The sequence below is a fragment of the Pseudonaja textilis genome, chromosome 2 (assembly GCF_049901715.1).
Source record: "Pseudonaja textilis isolate UNSWEBS1 chromosome 2, rPseTex1.2, whole genome shotgun sequence".
Taxonomy (NCBI): Eukaryota; Metazoa; Chordata; class Lepidosauria; order Squamata; family Elapidae; genus Pseudonaja; species Pseudonaja textilis.
This window is the reverse complement of record NC_141991.1, coordinates 26,251,252-26,271,318: the sequence shown is the minus strand read 5'-3', so window position 1 is coordinate 26,271,318 and position 20,067 is coordinate 26,251,252. Positions and strand designations below refer to the sequence as shown.

Sequence of the window (20,067 nt, the reverse complement as noted above, 5' to 3'; positions counted from 1 at the left end):
CATACACACATTTGTTATCATTTCACAAACCATTTCTGAAAAACCTCGCCCCAAAGACTGCAGGGAATTGCCCAGGCAGACTGTGAGTATTGAACACAATTGAAAAGAAGAAGAAAAACATGGATCTAACATTTCTAATATAAGAAACTCAATTTTGCTTCTCGCTCTGAAGTACAGATAGTCCTTGACTTACGACTAATCGTTTAGCAACTGTTCCAAATTGTGATGGTGCTGAAGGAAGGGACTTATGACTTGTGCCCAAACTTATGGCAGTTGCAGTGGCCCCGTGTTCACATAATGGGGCTGGACAGCCTGCTCACACTTATGACCATAGAGGCAATGCAATTTCCCCTATTTGCTTATCTCTCTCTCCTTCCCATCTCAGCCACCCACCTGTCTTGGCCCACTCCCTGACTCCTCCCCTTATTTCAACAAGGTCTTCTCACACCTTTAGATTTCTCAGGTATGTATTCAACAAATGTACAGGACTGAGAAGATTATTTGGCAGAGAACTCTAGAAAGAAAACAATCTGACACAGCAAATAGGGCTCTCAGAGGATCTTCTACACACTTACCCCAGCAGATAATTTTCAGGCCTTTCTGCAGAATTACAAAGTGAAGAAAACAAGGTTGCACTCCAGCACCTTGTTATATATGAAAGTCCCACTGAAATTACACAGCTATGCGCAGTTTGCCATCTTGACTTGGGAATTAATTAAGCCAGAAAGTTAATCTGCCTAAGAAGCAGTTGGGAGAAATCTTGTTACTACAGATCACTGTATCACACATATGCACTAATTGTGTGTGCATGCATCCTAATGAATTGATGCAATGAAGAATACTACAGCATGGTGTATATACAGTGCATTTTTGCACTGTGCTTCCATAAAATGGGATACAGTTGTTACAAAGATGTAACAACTGCAGACAGCTAAAAATAAAATTTCTGAATGATACATGCACAAAAAACTAGATAAGACTGAATGGAAAAACAACAATTTTGGGTTAAAAAAAGATCCAGAAGGTAGCTAAATGAGTGAGCCGTGGGGTTCTAGTGGTTAGAATGCAGTATTGCAGGCGAATTCTGCTCACAGCCTGGAGTTCAATCCTGATGGGGCTCAAGGTTGACTCAGCCTTCCACCCTCCTATAGTTGGTAAAATGGGGACCCAGACTGTTGGAGGCAATATTCTGACTTTGTAAATTGCTTAAAGAGCACTGTATATACTATGTATATACTAAATTGCTTAGACAACACTGTATATAAATACCTCTATGAAGTGCTATATAAGTGTCATGCCCCAGTTGGAGTCTGACTCCGAGGGAGAGATGGAAGAGCTGACAGAGAGTGGAAATGTGGCTCCGGTAGTTGTGGAGGAAACTGGGAAAGGGCACAGGCCAGATGGGCATTCAGAGGAAGACCCAGGCCCATCCCCTCTTCATCCTAGGGCATGCCGGGAGAAACGGATAAGGGAGAAATGTGAGTGGCGTGGTCTATGGGGGAGGAAGGGGCCCTGATCCCCTTCATGGGCTGTAGCTGGGAGACTGTTTAAAAGGACAAACTGTGCATGGCAAAGTTGCTGGAAGCAAAGCATGCATTATTCTTGTCAGAGCTTATCTGTGTTTTGGCTTCCTCCCAACTGTGCTTGCTCCAGTTATCTGGTAGAAGTCTACAATTAATAATCCTGGCCTGCTGTATTAATTCCTTCAGTGTGGTTTGTGTTGGGTTTTTTTTTTCTAATTAACTTTACTTTGGGTTCAGACTGCATTTACTTCCTCCATAGACTGTTTTCTTTAAGAGTCTGATATCCAGCCGAAGATAATTGGACATTGGGGTCAAGTTGGAGGGACTTTCTTCTATTTTTGTGACTTGGTTACTTTTGTGTCACGCCCCAGGTCATCACAATAAGTCTAAATACTATTGTTATCACTAAATGTGGACCAAGACTATTCATAGCAGCTTTCCTAAATGTTCTGAATTTTTTATTTCATCTCTGGAAGTGTTCTATTTACAAACAATGTACATAGGATATATCTACATAGCACTTAAGAATCTTAGATACTAATACTATTAGGACAAAATGTACCAAAAGATATGGGGAACTATAGTTTTTGCTGGCCAATTTACTATTAATTGTACAATCTAAATAATCTGGAGAGTAACCTGATTGATTGATGATACCTTCAAGTCAATTTTGAATCCTGGCAACTTCTTGGCAAGCTTTTCAGTAGGGCTGAAGATTTTCTTCCTAGAGTTGAGGGAAAGTGACTGGCACAAAATCATCGAGGTGGTTTTGTGCCAAGGTAGGACTAGAACTCAAGCCTCTCAGTTTCTGGTGTGGTGTGTTAACCTACACCAAAGTTGCTCTCTCTTGGCAATTAGGTACACATCTGCATGTACCAATAGTACCTACAATTAATTCATTAAGAAAACAAATAAATAATGTGACTCAGTAACCTTATTGACTTTCCAGGATCATTCCCTTGCCAGCATCTTTCTAGATCCAAGCTACTGCTTTGTCTAGTTCTTTGTCTTAGATTCTAGATCTAAGATAAAGAAAAAGCACCACAAAGAACAACAGTTGGTTCTGAGCTGTTCTATAATAACTTCTTTATAAAAACATTTTCATAGCAAATAAATATTCTGAAAAGGGTTTTCGAACGTTGAGAACCAGTAGGAATAACATATTGACACAAGTCCACAAATAACAAAAGTTCACATATAATTATTGCATAGGCTGAAATACCATTTGGCTTATCTGAATCCAGTTTGGTTTCTTAAGAATAACATTAGGAACAGTTCTGTTGTTTGACTAATGGAAAAATACCTAGGTATGCTATTATAAATTAAATGAATTAAAATATGGTGCGGAGATGAAGGTCATATATTTATGCAGCATTTTTTGCAGATTTTCTATGTCAGAATGAAAACATGTATTAAAATGAAGGTAAACCTGTGTATGGATGAGGAGGAAAGAAGCCAATTAAAGAGAGGTTTTTCCCGTCTTTCTTTTTAAAGGTGACGTGTACTAGGAAGCAAAAAGAGACCTAAAGAGGGTTTTTCCCCACTTCTTTTTAATGTGTGACAAACTAATGGACAATCCCACAAGAATATAGACTTCTCTGAATCTGTTACAATGCACAGCGGGATTCAGCTGCATTATATAAATATTTGATGATCGCTAAATCATTTATGGCTCTGTCAGGGGTCATTTTACTTGTTTTAGATTAATAATTAAAAGGATAATTAGGAGAATGTATAATCTGAAATGTTCATCTAATTGTTCATTTTACTGTTATCTCTTACTGGGTTTTGTAGAATCTCTCTCTCTCTCTCTCTCTCTCTCACACACACACACACACACACACACACACACACACGTCTACGCATATCTGCCTGCACCTTGGATGTCTCTTTTCTCTAGTAACACTATCTCCAATATTTTACAGGCATGAAATATTCCTGGAATTGTGCACTAATCTATTTGCAGATGCACCCATCAGGTATCATTCTGTGTATTAAAAGTGGCATGGATTATCTGGAGAATTTTTTTATTGTGCCATAAACTTCACAAAAAACAAAAAACACCTGGGTTTTCTTACAAAGATCAGTAACATGACAGGCCCTATCTTCCAGTTTATAGAAGACGTGAGACACAAGGAAAAAAATGAAAATGCAGAAAATCTAAAAGCAAGTTCAGACACCTATTTCAAAATTCCTGTTCTTTTTTGTTTTGTTTTTGACAAGTGACTTTTGATAGGTGACAGTTACAGTGTGCCTCCTGAGTTCTTCCTTCAGGAGAAGGGTGTGACAAATGAAAGCAAGAAGTTAGTCTGACAACAACATTCGTTGTAGCCAATCCTATATTTCTACATTTGGAACTTGGGATCAATTAGGTGTTATTTTATATATATATATATCAGCCATTGCCTGGGCCAGAACCCATTTCAGACTGTATTTCTGAATTAAATTGAATAATTTTTTGGTTTTAGAGTGTCTGGTTCTCAATTCTGGCTAACTCTCCTCTAACCTTGGGTCACTGAACTTCTGTGGGATGGAACAAAAGGAAATTGAAAAAAAGTAGCTGATCTCTCAGAAGAAGTAATACGAGTGTCCATTTTTATTTTTTCCCCCCTGCAGTTTAACAGACTCACCGCCCTTCGATGATGGTGAAGTGTGAACCAAATAGGAACAAAATAGGACAACATAAAAAATTAACACATGCCCTCTCTACAGTTTTTGTCATACCTTTATAATAAATTATTTGGATATTATCTCCGGAATACAGGCATATAATTTTTTAAAAAGCATCTATTCAGAAAATTTGAATTTTTGCTTGTCAAGTCCAAATGTTATTTTATTTGTCAAGATCATAATTCTGCCATTTTAAAAAAAAACTTGAAAAGTATGGGAACAAAAGGTTTATGTGAGCTCATAAATGAAAAGAAACATTGGAGTAATTAAATGCTTTTTATAAGTGTGGTTTTATATACTTAAGCTTTGTTATAAAACATAAAGCATTGAAATGAATGAATTGTAGCCCATGTGCTAGCCTCTTGTTTGTTTTAATGGCAATTCACTTGTAATCCCTTTAAAGAAATTTGATTTGATATATGTCAGAATCAGAACTTTGATTTACTAACTGTATACTTATTGTAATCGTCTATCTTCATGGTAGAAATTTGTAACTAAAATTAAACAGTCCAACAATTCTGACATCATATGGGAGTGTAAAATCTCTGTTAATATAGTTACTGCATTTTTTAAAAAATATTTCTTTGTTATAATGTTAGGAAAAATAAAAAATAACTCCTTATTTTTATCAAATTTTCTATTTTTACAGCCATTTTTTCTTTAGATTTGTCTGAGTGATTGCTTAACCTGGGAAATGGTTCTTTATGGATAATCTGTTCTTTTGAACTGCTTATTACAAAAGGCTAGCAAAATACTGCCTGCTTGAACAAGTATTGGCCATTACATTTTAATAGGCTTTTTTAGCATCTAACGGAAATAGATTTAGTGAAGCCCATCAAGATGAAGGATTTGGATGACCTAATCTCAGGGATCTTTTTTAGTTCTAAATGGAATCAGAACGTGTGAGATATTTCTCTTCCAACTTTCCTCAATGTAAGTACGATACCAAAAAATAATAGAATTTGGTGGGCTAAAATCATTAACTAGAATTACAAAGTCCATTCTGAAAAGTTAAAGGTGTGTAATCTACCATCGTTGGGCTGCATAGAGTCCCAAACAACTATTCTGGCATGTTTTAAAGTATCTTGGGATTTGTACATTTTAGAGGGGGACTGGTTGATTTAAGGGAAATAATGTATTACTCTCTTATATTTTTTTTAGTTTAAGGCAGGAGTGTCAAACTTAATTTTATTGAGGGACGCATCAGGGTTGTGTTTGACCTTGGAGGGCCGGGGTGGGTGTGGCCAGCATAATGTCACTCATGTCAGGGGCGCCTGTGGTGGCCCGAGTGCTCTGACTGCGAAAATGGGCTTCCGAGCTCTGTTTTCGGCTGCAATGGCCTCCTGCAACCCTCTGCCAGTAAAAACAGAGCTCAGGGGGCCACGTGTGGCCATTGCAAACTCTGTTTTTGGCTGGGACGATGTCCTGCAACCCTCTGTCAGTGAAAATAGAGCTTGCATGGGCCATGCATGGCCCTCCCAAGCTTTTTTTTCGCTGACAGGTGGGCCTGCCCTTTGCTGTTTCCAGGGTGGGCCCATAGGCCAGTTCCAAGCACCCCATGGGCCGGATCTGGCCCCCGGGCCTTAAGTTTGACACCCCTGGTTTAAGGCATAAGGTTGCCTTTTAGTCCTCGCCTTCCCAAAAATTTAGAACTGCCCACTATGGGGCAAAAATATGTTTTTAATTGTACAGCTCATAGTCCATTTCTGCCTTAAATACAGGTAGCCCTTGACTTACATCTGTAATTGAACCCTGAATTACGACCATTAAATCAAGGCAATGCTGTGACTAGAAGTAATTTTGTGGACTTTTTCATCAGAGTTGTTAAATGAACACCATGGTCATTAAGAAAACCCATCCATTTGAATGGGATTTTTTTTTGGGCGGGGGGGGGGGGCAAAAACTGGAAAAAAGATAGCAAAACATGGTTACAGGAATGTGGAACACTACAGCGGTTTGGAGAGTTGACCCACCCAAAACATGGTCACATAACAGTGGGAGGAGTGTAGAGCACAATCTGGGATGACCTGCGGTGCTTTACGGGCTGTCAATTTTGAATGATAGTAAAGCGTCACTAAGCAAAGGCAACCTGTATGGATAATATTACAAGGATCCAAAAGTGTTTTCCTTCTGTTATCTCATGCAATTGAATACTATTGAGATGTTATGAGGAGTACATTATTTATTCTAGATAGCTTATTTCAAAGCAAACTTGCCAGGAGGGCTTTGTAATAAAGAGAACCAGAAAGAAGAGATTCTTTCTATAGATAAATACACTTTGCATATAGCTACACTCAGTAAAAATCCAAACCAGATTTTGATGCGTCCTGTGTGTACAATTAAACCTTTAAGCCAGTGTTTCTCAACCTTGGCAAATGCAAAATGGCCATGTTTTCTGTAGAATTTTGGGAGTTGTAGTCAATTGTCAAGATTGCTAAATTCAGCTCTAGGAACTTCCAAACACCAGACTGCAGTTGAGAGAAGGCCTTTTTACTCTATGTTGGATTGCTTAGAAGGTTTTTGGAAAAACTCTCTAAATCAAGTGGGATTTTTCTTTTAGAACCTCAAATATGCATAACCTGAAGCACTGATTAAGGATGATGTCCAAGGCATGACTTGTCCTTATCTTCATACGATTGCAAACTAAATTGTGACGTGGCAACAAAAAGACAAGTCAAATTTTAGATTACATCAACAAAAGTGATAATTTCCAAATCAGAGGAAATGATTGTGCCAATTTATCCTTCATTGGTGAGGTCAACCAATTATGTTTAATTCCATTTGCTTTCTGCATTTGTTTATTGCATTTTGTATATTATGTTATATTACCCATTCTTGTTCATCGCCCAGAGTCTTAATGGACTGGGACAGCTTCCACATTTACACACACACACACACACACACACACACACACACACACACACTCTAACACACAATTTTTCAAGTATAACAGGGTACTAGAAAGTTTTAGGGGAGGAAAGATTGAAGAAACTTGGAACTTCTTTTCTTGAGAAAAGAAGACTTGATGGAGAACACGTTTAGCGCTGTTCAAATATTTGAAAGAGATGTTATGCAGAAGAAAGTCAAGACATGTTCTCTATCACTGCGGGGTGCAGGACATGGCATAATGGATTTAAGTTACAGGGAGACAAGTTTTGATTAAATGTAAAAAGAACTCCTTATCAGTAAGAGCAGTTCAACAGGGGAAGCAATTACCCAGGGATGTGGTGGGCTCTGTTTCACTAGATGTTTTTAAGTGGAGGTTAAACACTTCTCTGTCATTTGGGATTCCTTCACTGCCCAGGAGGTTGGATGGAAGAGTTTAAATAGCGCCTTTCAACTCTATGATTCTATTATTGCCTCATAATTCCCCTATTACAATTCTACTGCACACGATTTGGTAGAAAAGTGTGATCCGCTATTTCTGACTACAGAAGAAAATCGTTCGCTATGATTGAAAAAAATAATAATGCAACTGTCTCTACAAACATCAGGAGTTTGTGCACATCTCCTTTCCAGATTTATTTATTAGATTTGTTGGCTACCCATCTTTCTTTGAAGAGACTTTTTGGGTTGTGTAATTGGCTCATTGAAAATAAAGCAGAGTCGGACAAATGTTTTCAGTCTGTGTATATAGAATATGGCTTCTTTCATGACAGGATCAATAAAGGTGCCCATCTTTACACAGGAGGGGACAAATGAAAGAATGAAGTTCCAAAATTATGGAACTAGAAACCAACTTAGCAGCGAGGGCTGTAATGTTTCTTTCCCTAGGAGTAAATCTATTCAGCAGGATTTCTTATTAATAAACATTTATGAGGTAGTTCTTAATAGTGCAATTCATACAAGGTTTCTATGAGGAATGAATTAGGGGGGAGGTTTATGCAACCATAAATATGAATAATAAACAAATTCTCTTTATGGAACAAGCACTACCATAACAACAACATATGGGGAAGAAGGTAACAAGAGATTGGTTTTGTAAAATTAAAAAAGGAGATCTTTTTTGAGTCAAATGTTTAAAATGGAATGAAGTGTTGCACAGATAATTAATTGGGAGATGGAGGGAAATAGAGTGGATGAAAAGACATGACAGGGTGACATTTGAGATCGGAAAGTCAACAGGGCAGTCTTTTGAAGTGATTCAACTGAATAAGTAATCTTTTTCAAAAAGTCTCCTGATGACACAAATGGATTTCCCTTACTCCAGTTCTCCTTTGGATGCCACATGGCATAAGCAGACAATAAGGGGATTATAGGCGTTTACAAATTTCATTTCCAGAATTGAAGATACAGGAGGAGAGAGGAGAGAGAGAGAAGAGAGGAAAGGAGAGGGAGACACTGAATCCAGTTGCATAGTCTCTATAGATATCTAATTTGAACATATAAATAGGTGATAAGGTTTGCCACCTGCATACCCAAGCTAATGCTATGTTTAATGATTACATGAAGTTATAGTATAAAAAATTATAAGTTGTATAACAGGGCACAGCCTGAGTCTGGGAATGCTCCAGGGGTGGGATTCTACAGGTTCGCACCTATTCGCTAGAACCGGTTGATAACATTCTAAGCAGTTTGGAGAACCGGTTGTTAGAAGAAATTACTGGCCTAATCCTGTAAGGAAGGCAGGAAGGAAACATTCTGGTGTTGCTTACAGAAACTGCCTCTCTGTTAACCCTTATTACATTCTTGGTAGGACTAGACTTCCTGTCTCTGGAACTTCTCTTGAGTATTTTTCCCCTCCTTTGCTGGTACTTTGCTTGTGTGGAGTGACCATTCAAAGTTACAATGGCATTGAAAAAAGTGATTTATAACCATTTTTCACACCTACAACTGTTCCAGCATCCCCACAGTCCCAAGAGGACAGGCGAGGAGATGCATGCCTCGATGTGAGCGATGTTGAGTTGGCCATGCCCAGCCAGTCACATGACCACCAAGCCATGCCCACCAACTAAGCCACGTCCACAGAACTGGTTGTTAAAAAAATTGAATCGCACCCCTGGAATGCTCCCTGAGGTAAGTAATGCCAGGTGCAGAGATACTGGGAGGTTCACAGGAAGGGCATTTCACCTTATAAGCTAGTTTCCTGCACTTCTTGTTTTGTGCATGGTTATAAAAGCTTTACAAAAGCCTTGGCATAGACAGGTCATGACAGAGTACCACATTCATACTTGTTGCCCATCAGAGAAAACATTGCACGCCTCTCCTGCAAATATTTTACCATTAATAACACTTGTGATGATCACAGTAGCTTTCAACCTCTGGGGAAATTGACCCTGAAGGGCAATTAAATTTGAGCATTAAACACCATAATACCATTTCTCTTCTCACATGATTTTGTTTGAAATATAGGCAGCCATGTAGGAAGGCAACAGGTGGCAAGTGACATCCCATGTATGATGCAAAATATGCATTTTGAGGCACAACTTACACATTTTGTGTTATTTGCAAAGGAAGTGTATTTATTTTATTAAGATATATGGAAAGTTATCATGGCTTACTCCTGGATGACTACAAACTTTTTTGGTGGGGGTGGGGGGCTGGCTAAAGGTATCTCATTTTCAGTCCTATATTTATTTATGCAAAGAACCAAAAAAATCATTGTTCAATCGCTTAGTTGTGTCTGACTCTTCAAAACCCCATGGACCCTAATACAACAGGCCCCTGTTCTCCACTGTGTTGTTGTTCAGTCAGAAAAATAACTACCAAAGATTTAGAAAATATGCATTAGAATGATAACAATCCAACCATTATCTGAACTGATGATATTAATTGCCATTTATATTTAATACAATAATAATTCAACCTACACTAAATAATTTTTTTTAATATACAGTATGTCCTAGAACTCTTAGCCTTTATAGAAAGTCACAACACATCTGTTCCTTTGAGCTTATTTCTTTAGTGCATTTAATACTATGGAAAACTCACTGTAATGGAATGAAATAAAAGGTAAAGTTAATGACCTACATATTCTTATCTTTTAAACACATGATTTACAACTTATGTAAGTTCTGAAAGATGTGTTTGAGTATTAAAAGTTTATATTATATTTATTATCATAAAACCTGCTTTCTCAAAAGAACCCTCCCAACTCACTTCAGCAAAACTTATATTTTACTCAACCTATATGATGTTAAAATTAAGATCAATGTTAACATTCATAAAATTCAGTGGGACTTACATTTGAGATCATACCAGAGGTGGTATTCAGCAGGTTCTGACCAATTCTGGAGAACTGGTAGCAAAAAATTTTGAGTAGTTCGGAGAACCAACAAATACTAGCTCTGACTGGAGATTTTACAGTCTCCTTCCCTTGCCACGCTCACCAATCCACACCCATAGAACTGGTAGTAAAGAAATTTGAATCCTACCACTGGATCATACCATGAGCTGCAAAGCATGTTTTTAATTGATACCAAGGTTTTCTCTGTATTTGTCAATGAAAATATGCATCTTCTATTGTTTTAGTTTTAGCGCTACCAAAATAGCCTTAAAATCTGTGAAAAGTAAACAAAGCTGGTACAGAGGACTTCTTAACTGATATTTCTCTTTTCCAAATAATATTGTTCGGATGCCAAGTATGTTTTAGTGTGAAAAGTAAGCCATGTATAGGTAATTAATAGTAGCATCTACAAATAAATTACTACATAAACTTAAGTCTTTCCAAAATGTAACATATGGACAAATAAAAATGCTGGTTTACTAACAGGAAGTTGTTGCTTATGTTCCTCTTGAATTTTTATTAATGTTTAAAGGATTCTTCTCATAAACAGCTCCCTTCCAGAATTCCAGGCCCAGGGTAATAAATGAACTATAATTTATTTTTCAGCATAAGCTTGTTAACATAATTAGAGCCTTTTCTTGCCTTACATATTTGCATATAGATTTCCACAATTTGCCCCAGGATAATACACCAATATTAAAAAGCTTATAAAAATATTATTACAATATGAGGGGAATGGTGTTTGCGTGTGTGTATTCTGATCTGTGTAAACTACAAAGTCACTCATGGGAGATGGGCAGCTACATAAATCATATTAAATAACAAATAAAATAACAAGAAATTGGGCTCTGTACAAGCAGCCCTCAGTTGGTTCTTGTCTGGCCCAAGCCAGACAAGAAACAATGAGATCCAATCGAGTCCAATTGCTTACTAGCTTTCACCTAATGAACAGAATCTTGCCAAACTAAAGCTATAACTTCTTTCAGGTCCCCCAAAGCTCCCCTCTCAGAGATTTGCAAAATCAAAATTATTTTCTAAATTCTGAAGATATTGGAAAAAATATAAAACAATGTCAGTCTTCTCATAATTTTTATTTGCTAAAAATACAGTTGTCTTCATGAAAAGTATTTTATTTGTACCTACTGTATAACTAAAGGGTGCAACGTTGTTATTTTTATATAAATCAGTCAATAAATATTCTACAAATGCTTCAAATTTCATTTTTAATATGGTAAATAAATATAGCCCATAGAAAGAAAAGCTGCTTTGGGATCCTTCATAATTTTTAAAAATAGGAATGGGTTCCAAGATCCCAAAGTATAAGAAACTGCTCTAGCAGAATTTGTTTTCCTTTTGTTTTAGTCTCTAGATGGCAATAGAGAGCAACCATCCAGCCACTTTGACAAGCCATACAATTAAGTAAAGATAATCCTCAACTTACAAACACAATTGAGCCCAAAATGTATGTTGTTAAGTGAGACATTTGTTAAGTGAATTTTGCTCCATTTTACAACCTTTCTTGCCACAGTTAAGTGAATCACTGCTGTTGTTAAGCTGGCAGCATGGTTTATTAAGTGAATTTGGCTTACTATTGACTTTGCTTGTCAGAAGGTCACAAAAAGGGATCAGATGATCCCAGGATGCTGTAACTGTCATAAATATGAGTCAATTGCTGAGCGTCTGAATTTTGAGATCACATGACCATGGGGTTGCAGCAACAGCGTAAGTGTGAAAAAAACAGTCATAAGTAATTTTTTTCAAGGCTGTTGTAACTCTGAACTGTTGTAAGTTGAGGATCACACCTGTATACCTTCAAGTACAATAGAATAAATAGCAGGTGTAAAGGGGACACCTTCCTGTTCAATGATAAAGCTGCCTTCCATGATCTACATAAAGCTCATTTAAGCATTCGCCACACAGGGAAACTCATCTATGGAAGAAATTTCAGTACTATCTACAGAATCTGAACACCCCATGCATAAGTGTAGTATATAGCAGTGGGGCGGTGCTCAGGGTTACCACCACCTTCCAAGCTTTCCTTGTACATTTTTCATCATGTCAGTGGCTGCCAGAAGCAGGCTAGAATGAATGACAAATGGAAAAGCAAGCGAGCCCAACATATGAACAGTCAAACAAAGCAATCCTTACCAGTTTTCCCAGTATTTTTCATCCAAGTCTTGTTAGAAGATTCATTATCGAAGCCAACCAGGCGTATTTCCTGATATTCCGCTCCAACGTGTGCCTGATGGTCTATGATGTCGATTGGAGACTGGTGAGTTCTCCCACAATCTGCATTTGAAGTAACCCAATGCTCAGGTCCATATGCCCCTGTTCCAAAGAGATCAAAATAATTCATTCATTATTGTTTTATTTAGAATCCTGCCATTGTTATTATTTGCAAACAATTCAAGGTGGCGAACATATATAATACTACTACTTTCTATTTTTCCCACAGCAACTTCCTTGTGGAGGGAGTTGGTGTTGTGGCCTGTTGGCTGCCGGGCCCCTCCAGCAGCTGAATCAGAGGAGGAGGAGGAGGCATGGGAGTCAGAGTCAGCATCAGGGTAACCTGGGAGCTCCCAGGGGGAAGAGGCAATGGAGTTGGCTGAGAGAGAGAGAGAGAGAGAGGCAGAGCCTGGGCCATCCATCAGCCCTCAGATGGAGAGTCAACACCCTCCCAGGGCTGGAGGTGGCTGAAGAAGAAGAGAAGGAACAGCTGGGTCCAGTGCCTGACAAGCAGCTGTGTAGAAGGCAGAGAAGAGGAGAGCAGTGGGCTAATCCTGGGGAAGGAAGAACCGCCATTGCTAGCAAGGCCCCACCCTAGTTCTGGGGATAAAAGGCAGAGGGCAGAGATGAACAGATGTGGCAGACAACTATGTGGGACTAGAACTTACAATCTCCTGGTTTCTATTCTGGTGCCTTAACCCCTAAACCAAAATTGGATCTGTGCAATCGGCTTGTATAGCCTTTTTATGAACAAGAGTATTTGTAACAATGATTCAACCAACGAGGAGACCAACCTGAATTATGAAATGGAGAATTGGATCTGAATTGCATTCTTAGCATAAAATCATCATAGTATTTGTAAAGAACGCATCTCTTCTTTTCTTTCACTGCTTTTTACTGCTAGGACAATTTTCCCTCCCCATAGTATACAACTGTTGTGCATAATATTCAGGATATAATGCTAAATATTTTCCAAGTGAAAAAGAGTAACGCCAAAATTAGTGTACAACTTCAAACTATGGGGAGGCACTAGTTTATACCTAACACATTTGTGAAGGAGCAAATATTTATTAGCTAGATTAAATGTAATATTCTATGAAATCGGTAAACAAAGTAGTAATTTGTAAAGGTATCTTTTTATTCACTGCATACCACTATGGCGTTTAGCGCTAACTAGCCCCTTGCCCGTGAAAGCTGAAATGTAGCTTTAATTGAAACTGATCTTCCACTACAGATTTCAAATTAATTCATTTTTTTCTAAGCGTCTCGTGCTCCAAACACCTTTGCCTAGAAACGGAAAAAAATCATATGCCATTAGTGGAGGAAACTAGTTTAGCTTGGGGATATTGATTATCCATTCCCTGTATCCAAGCTCAATTGCCATTCTACTTAAAAACAAACAAAAAAACCCTCCCATATCAAACATTTTATGTAGTACACCAAGTTCTGTTTCCAAGTCATTTTTAATTTGCATTTGGCTGGGCAATTGATTTATTTAAATTAATAGGAATATTCAATTATGTTACTTATGTTTTCAAATCATGCTATTTTTTAAATGAACTTTTCAACAACTGAATTTTTATATAAAAAGTATAAAGGACTGAAGAATCCCAATATGGTCCAAAGGAAAAAAAAATATCTGTATTTATTTCAGCTGCTTTTAGTTCTGCTGTGACCATCAAGTAGATCGGAGATTATGCCTACTCAAAACTATTGAGAAATAGCAATAGCACTTAGGCTTATATTCTGCTTTGTAGTGCTTTAAAGCCCTCTCTAAGCAGTTTACAGAGTCAGCATATTACCACCCAACAACCTGGGTCCTCATTTTACCAACCTCGGAGCGATGGAAGGTTGAATCAATTTTGAGCTGCTCGGAATCAAACTCCTAGAGTGAGCAGTGAGTTAGCCTGCAGTACTGCATTCTAACCACTGTGCTACCACAGTTCCTAATACCATAGGAATAATACCATTTTTTTCTCCTACCAGAAGCCACCCTGTTCAGCAACATTTTCCATCAGCTTGGGTGGGGACGGACAATTTTGAATCTCTGGTTATCTAGGCGAAAGGCTGTAGAATCCTTCTTTAAGCTCAGAGAGCACCAGACCCAAACTCAGAATTTAGAATACTGTTAAAAGTATCCTTTCTAAATCATGACCTATATCAGATTTCCAAAGAGATTAATACAACCATGGATAGAATCTATATTTTTAATTTATTCCATTGTAGGACAACAGCAGGCATTCTTCAATTCTCAATTGGAACGCGGTAGCTCATGTGGTTAGACCAACTGGACTAAGGATTAACAACCCTGTGTTCGAGACCCGAGTTCTACTGCATGACAAGCTCCCATCATTTGCTCCACTCCTGCCAATGTAGCAGTTTGAAAGTGTGCATCTGTGAATAGATAAGATACCATTTTAGTGGGAAAATTTACAGGGACATGAAAGGAGCCCCCAACCAGGCATCCCCCGGGCAACGGGAATGTCACCAGCTAATCCTTTCAATCCAGAAGCACGTTGCTGAGATGCTTCCAACTTGAATATAGTAGCAATCCCTCAATTTTAATTCAATGGCCGATTTTCAGCGATACACTTTCCAAAATTTGGTGGTGAAATTTCCTATTTTGACATTTAAAATGTATACTGAAAAATGTAATATTTAAAAGACAGCTAAAGCAAGGAAAATTTAACCTCAGCCCAGGGATGGGATTCGACTGGTATAACTACTGGTTCTGCTGCTCTGCGTCATGCGAGTACAATTTACGGCCTGCTGAATTGCCCGGACAGCTGAGCAGAGCTGCGTGCAAGTGCGCAGCGGTTAGAAAAGCCGTTTCTTCCTGCTTTTTCAACCGCAGCTGTGTCACGCAAAGCAGCTGCGGTTGAAAAAGCAGGACATAAAGGTCAGGTAAGAGCCCAGGCGGGCGGGTGGGCCAAAATAGCAGCAGACATAGAACCGGTTCTATCTGTCTGCTGCTCTTCAGAACTATCGGTTCTACAGAGATGGACAGAACCGGTAGAATCCCACCCCTGGCTAAGCCTCCCCACCAAGGTCACGAAACAAAGATAAATTTGGCTCTCTCACTTTACACAATAATTCTATCCAACAGCTTTTCAACCCTCAAGATAAAATAAATTATAAATAAATAATGATTCAGTGTTTGGGAAGATGTCAGAGTTAACAACACCAGAAGAGAATAGTGTGTTCTCCAGAGATGAATAGAAGAACCACTGATTGGGAAGAAAAGGTAACAAGAAACTGGAAAATTTCTCTGTACAGTTCACTGATGAAATCTGCAGTACATACACAACAGAGGTGGTATTCAGCAAGTTCTGACCAGTTCTGGAGAACTGGTAGAGGAAATTTTGAGTAGTTCGGAAAACCAGCAAATCCCACCTCTGACTGGCCCCACCCCCATCTATTCTCTGCCTCCCAGGTCCCAGCTGATTGGCTGGATCTTCTTTTGTTGTCCTGCACAGGTGAACGGAGCTGGAAAGTACGTTAGTGGGGTAGGGAGGGAATGGAGATTTTGCAGTATCCTTCCCCCAGGAGTGGGGAGGGAATGGAGATTTTGCAGTATCCTTACCCTGCCACGCCCACCAAGCCACACCCACAGAACCGGTAGTAAAAAAATTTGAATCCCACCACTGATACTCATCCTTCTGAATCTTGGATGCAAACTAAATAAAAGAAAGTAACACTACGAGTTCTTTTAAAAAGCAGAAACTTAGACAAAATATGCAGATACTATTTTCCCTGTTGCGTCATACTATAAAAAGCAAAATAAAATTTCCATGTAGAACAAAATGCAAGAATAACCATAGCTCTGAAACAAGACACTGTGAAAACTGTTTATGGAGTCATGACAACCTAATACAAGAATGAAGGTAACTATCTGCTGAGTGTTTGTTAGACTTATGAAACATACAGAACAACCCATCACACCTCAGAGTTCAATAACCCTGCTCCATATGATCCTCTATAGGTGGCGATGACTATCTGTTGTGGAAATCCTTTTCTATCTATAGAGGTTCTCTTCATTGTTGAGGTCTTAGAAAATCATGATTCTTAATTGCATGGAGAAATTTTCAGGTAGAAGATAATCTTACTACAGAGAGTTGCTCTGTGCAGGTAAAAGGCAATGCACAGGTTAACATACATTGCCCTTAAACATAGATAGATAGTTCCTGCTTTTCATAATATCTAGTGAGAGTTTTTGATAAAGTACAAATGGTCAGTACAGTGGAAATTTGCATAATGGACTCATCCAGTTCAGAAAGAAGGGGTAAATTTCTACAACTGAAATGTATTGAACTGTCACATATGCACAATTTTAGAGCTCCCGAGATTCACTTTTTTTAATGTATTTCTTTTAGATTTTAAGGTCTGCCTTCCACTTTGTAACCTGGTAAGACAGGGGTGTCAAATTGTCGTCACATGATATATTACAACATCCCCCCCTTTGCTAAAATGCGGGTTGGCATGGCCAGTGTGTAATACATCCGGCCATGAGTTTGACACCCCTGTGATGAGAGGAATTCTCCAAGTATAAAAATAAACACTTTTTTAAAAAAAATTGTGCAAAGCCATCATGTGAGATGCAGAATGCTTAATCCTGGAGCTCCCCCCACAAAAACCACAACCCAATAAGATGAGGAACCTAATAACCTCCTAATCCAAACTCCCCCACTGCCTTCTTCCTCCTCCTTCTCTTCCTCCTTCTTCTCCTCCCCTTCCCCCTCCTCCCCTTTCCTTCGTAGAAAATAAACTGTTTGCTTTATATAAAAAATGGGAATCTTATTTAGGGCTACAATTCAAATGTTAGTGCTTTTCCTTCCTTTAACAACAAAAAAAATCCTTTTAACAGCATTTTTAATAAAAACTCCTTTATTGCGTAAGCCATCTTTAAATAGAAGCCAAAAATTAGCTTGTTTTGCTACTTGCAATTGTACATCCCAAATAATGACTTCACCTCACTAATGGAATCCATTAAAAATAATGAATTCCATCTAAATCTAATTACAACTTAATATAAACTTTCACAATTTTTGGTGCAACATAGTAAAACATATTTTACACAGAGCCTACGGATTAGAAGTACAATTTTAAAAAGAAATATTAACACCCAGTCCTTTGACTTCTCTTTATCTCCATTAACTTTCCAATTACAGCTTTTGTTGTTTTTCTAAAAAACAAATCCCTGCACATATTTTTTATACAATAGCAACTCTTAATTCCCAAGTACCTATGTATCTTTCATTTGTTGTGTGTTTTGAATATGTTTTTCATTGCCAGAAGAAGGTGTCTCTGAAATATATTGATTCTTCGCATGCCTCCTCTTATACATGCAATATTTCAGCCAGCTTTTCATTAAAAGTAGTCCTGAGCAGCACGATTCTCTGATGACAATTCTTTTTCTTTCTTTAATGCTGATCTAAGTGAAATGGCAAACCGGAAAGAGGTTGAATTTTCAGCTGTTTACGACACTAGCATTGGCAGAGTAACCCTATCATTTTATACCAACCAATGCCATTAAAGAGCAATTATGGCAAACACACATTATGAGCAGCCAAACTAGGACATATTTACCCCGAGGATGTATAATACAGATCAGTGTGTTATAAAATGAAATAATGACACTACTAGTTGAACTAACATTGTTGCATACTTAATTCAGGACATTCTGCACTTACTAGACATCCTAGCTGTCAAATGGTGCTCCATTCAAAGTTCAAGAAAGAAACACTTAGACTCCATTATATAGAGAAAAGATATCTTTTAATGGAAATCAAGTGGTAGCATCAAAAGAATTCTGAATCTGAGGAATTGTGCGTGAAAAACACATATACAAAGTGATGGCAACATTCCCACCCACAATAGTTCAAACTTCCCATCCAACTGAAGTTGTGTATAATGTCATGTGGGGCATCTTCAGGTGGTGATGCAGACATCTGCCTGTTGACCTTGGTCTATCTTAATAAAGAGTTGCGACTGCGCAGTAAGCAAGCAAGTAAGCATAAACAATAACGTTTTCCCCCAAGTTATACAGTTAATTCTCTAAACCTCCAGCACATTTCCCACACCCATAAAGCCCAATTAGTTCACCCCCGCCATTACTATATCAGCTGAAAGATGCGAAGGAAAGGAAAGGAATCTTGAAGGGTGATACTAACTAGGTTTTCTCTTACTAGACAACTTTAATGTGCCTTTACTATTGTGCCATTACTAACCATAGATTGCCAGAAGATGGCACAGAAACAAATGTAGGCCATTTCCAATTCTACACATAGTACAGACTCAAGTTTTGTAAAGTTTTGATCAGTCCCACCAATACCCCTCTGTAGACTTCCACATCTTAAGCCTCTACCTAAGAAAACTGGAGTTGGCACGTTTATATTTACCACCTTAGCAGAAAAGAAAGTAAAACTACAGGCTGCATTCATACAACTCTACTGACATGGTCTACCTAATCATTTTGCCTGATAACATGGGGAGACACTCAGGGGTGGGATGCAAATATTTTTACTACTGATTCAGTGGGCATGGCTAGGTGGGAGTGGCTATGTGATTGGGTGGGCAGGCAGCACACACACTCCACGCGCCTCTTTTTGCTTTCTGGGCCTCAGGGAAGCCTCCTGGGCAAAGCAGTAAGAGAGTGAGGGGGATCCCAGCACAGCTGATCATCAGAACAGCTGATTGTCAGGAGGGGAAAAAAAGAAATACCATAAGGAGTGACTGGGCGAGGCAGGTGGGGGAGTATGTAGTCAGCGATGTCGTGCATGTGCATGATGTCACGCATGTGCAATAAGAACTGTCTGGGTGGGGAGGAGAGAGGGAGAGGGCCGGGACCAGCCAGGGGCACAATTTGCTGGTTCTCCGAACTGGGCAGAATTGTAACAACTGGTTCTACTGAACTGGTCTGACCCAGTAGAATCCCACCCCTGGAGACACTTCATCTGGGCCACAGAGATAATCTTCTCTGACACGCCATAAAAAGCCTCAGCATAATCAAACATAATTACTGAAAATTTACTGAAGCAATAATGCCATTTTTAATCCTTTTAAACTGCCATACATTCATACAGTACATGTGCTGTCCAGATTCATTTTTATTTTTTTTTTGAGAAAAGTGGCTATATAAACTTGATTATAAAAATGTCTATATGCAAATGTTTATAACTATTCAACACAATGCTGAGTTGGAGAAAATTAAATACTCAAGAACAACATTATTATTTTTGAAACCTCAGTTTAAGGAGCTTTTAAACCTATTGTTAAATGAGCCACAAATTACAGCCTACAGTTTTGCCATTTAAACCAGGGTTTTAAACATTTTTTAAAAAGTGAAATAAATTTATTCCTATTGGCAAAAGAAGAATATGGAATGGAATATGCCTTGTACATAAATTTACCATGAGACAGAAA

At 38.4% G+C, this 20,067-nt stretch overlaps 1 protein-coding gene across 3 annotated transcripts in view; it reads right to left on the bottom strand.

The window, feature by feature from the left end:
• Window positions 1-20,067, bottom strand: part of PTPRG (protein tyrosine phosphatase receptor type G) — a 683,006-nt gene that overhangs the window by 301,726 nt on the left and 361,213 nt on the right. For all 3 annotated transcript variants that reach the window (XM_026721752.2, XM_026721760.2, XM_087923573.1), the window contains exon 3: window positions 12,568-12,747. In XM_026721752.2, coding sequence (XP_026577537.1) covers window positions 12,568-12,747 — 180 coding nt within the window. The remainder of the gene's footprint in view (window positions 1-12,567; window positions 12,748-20,067) is intronic.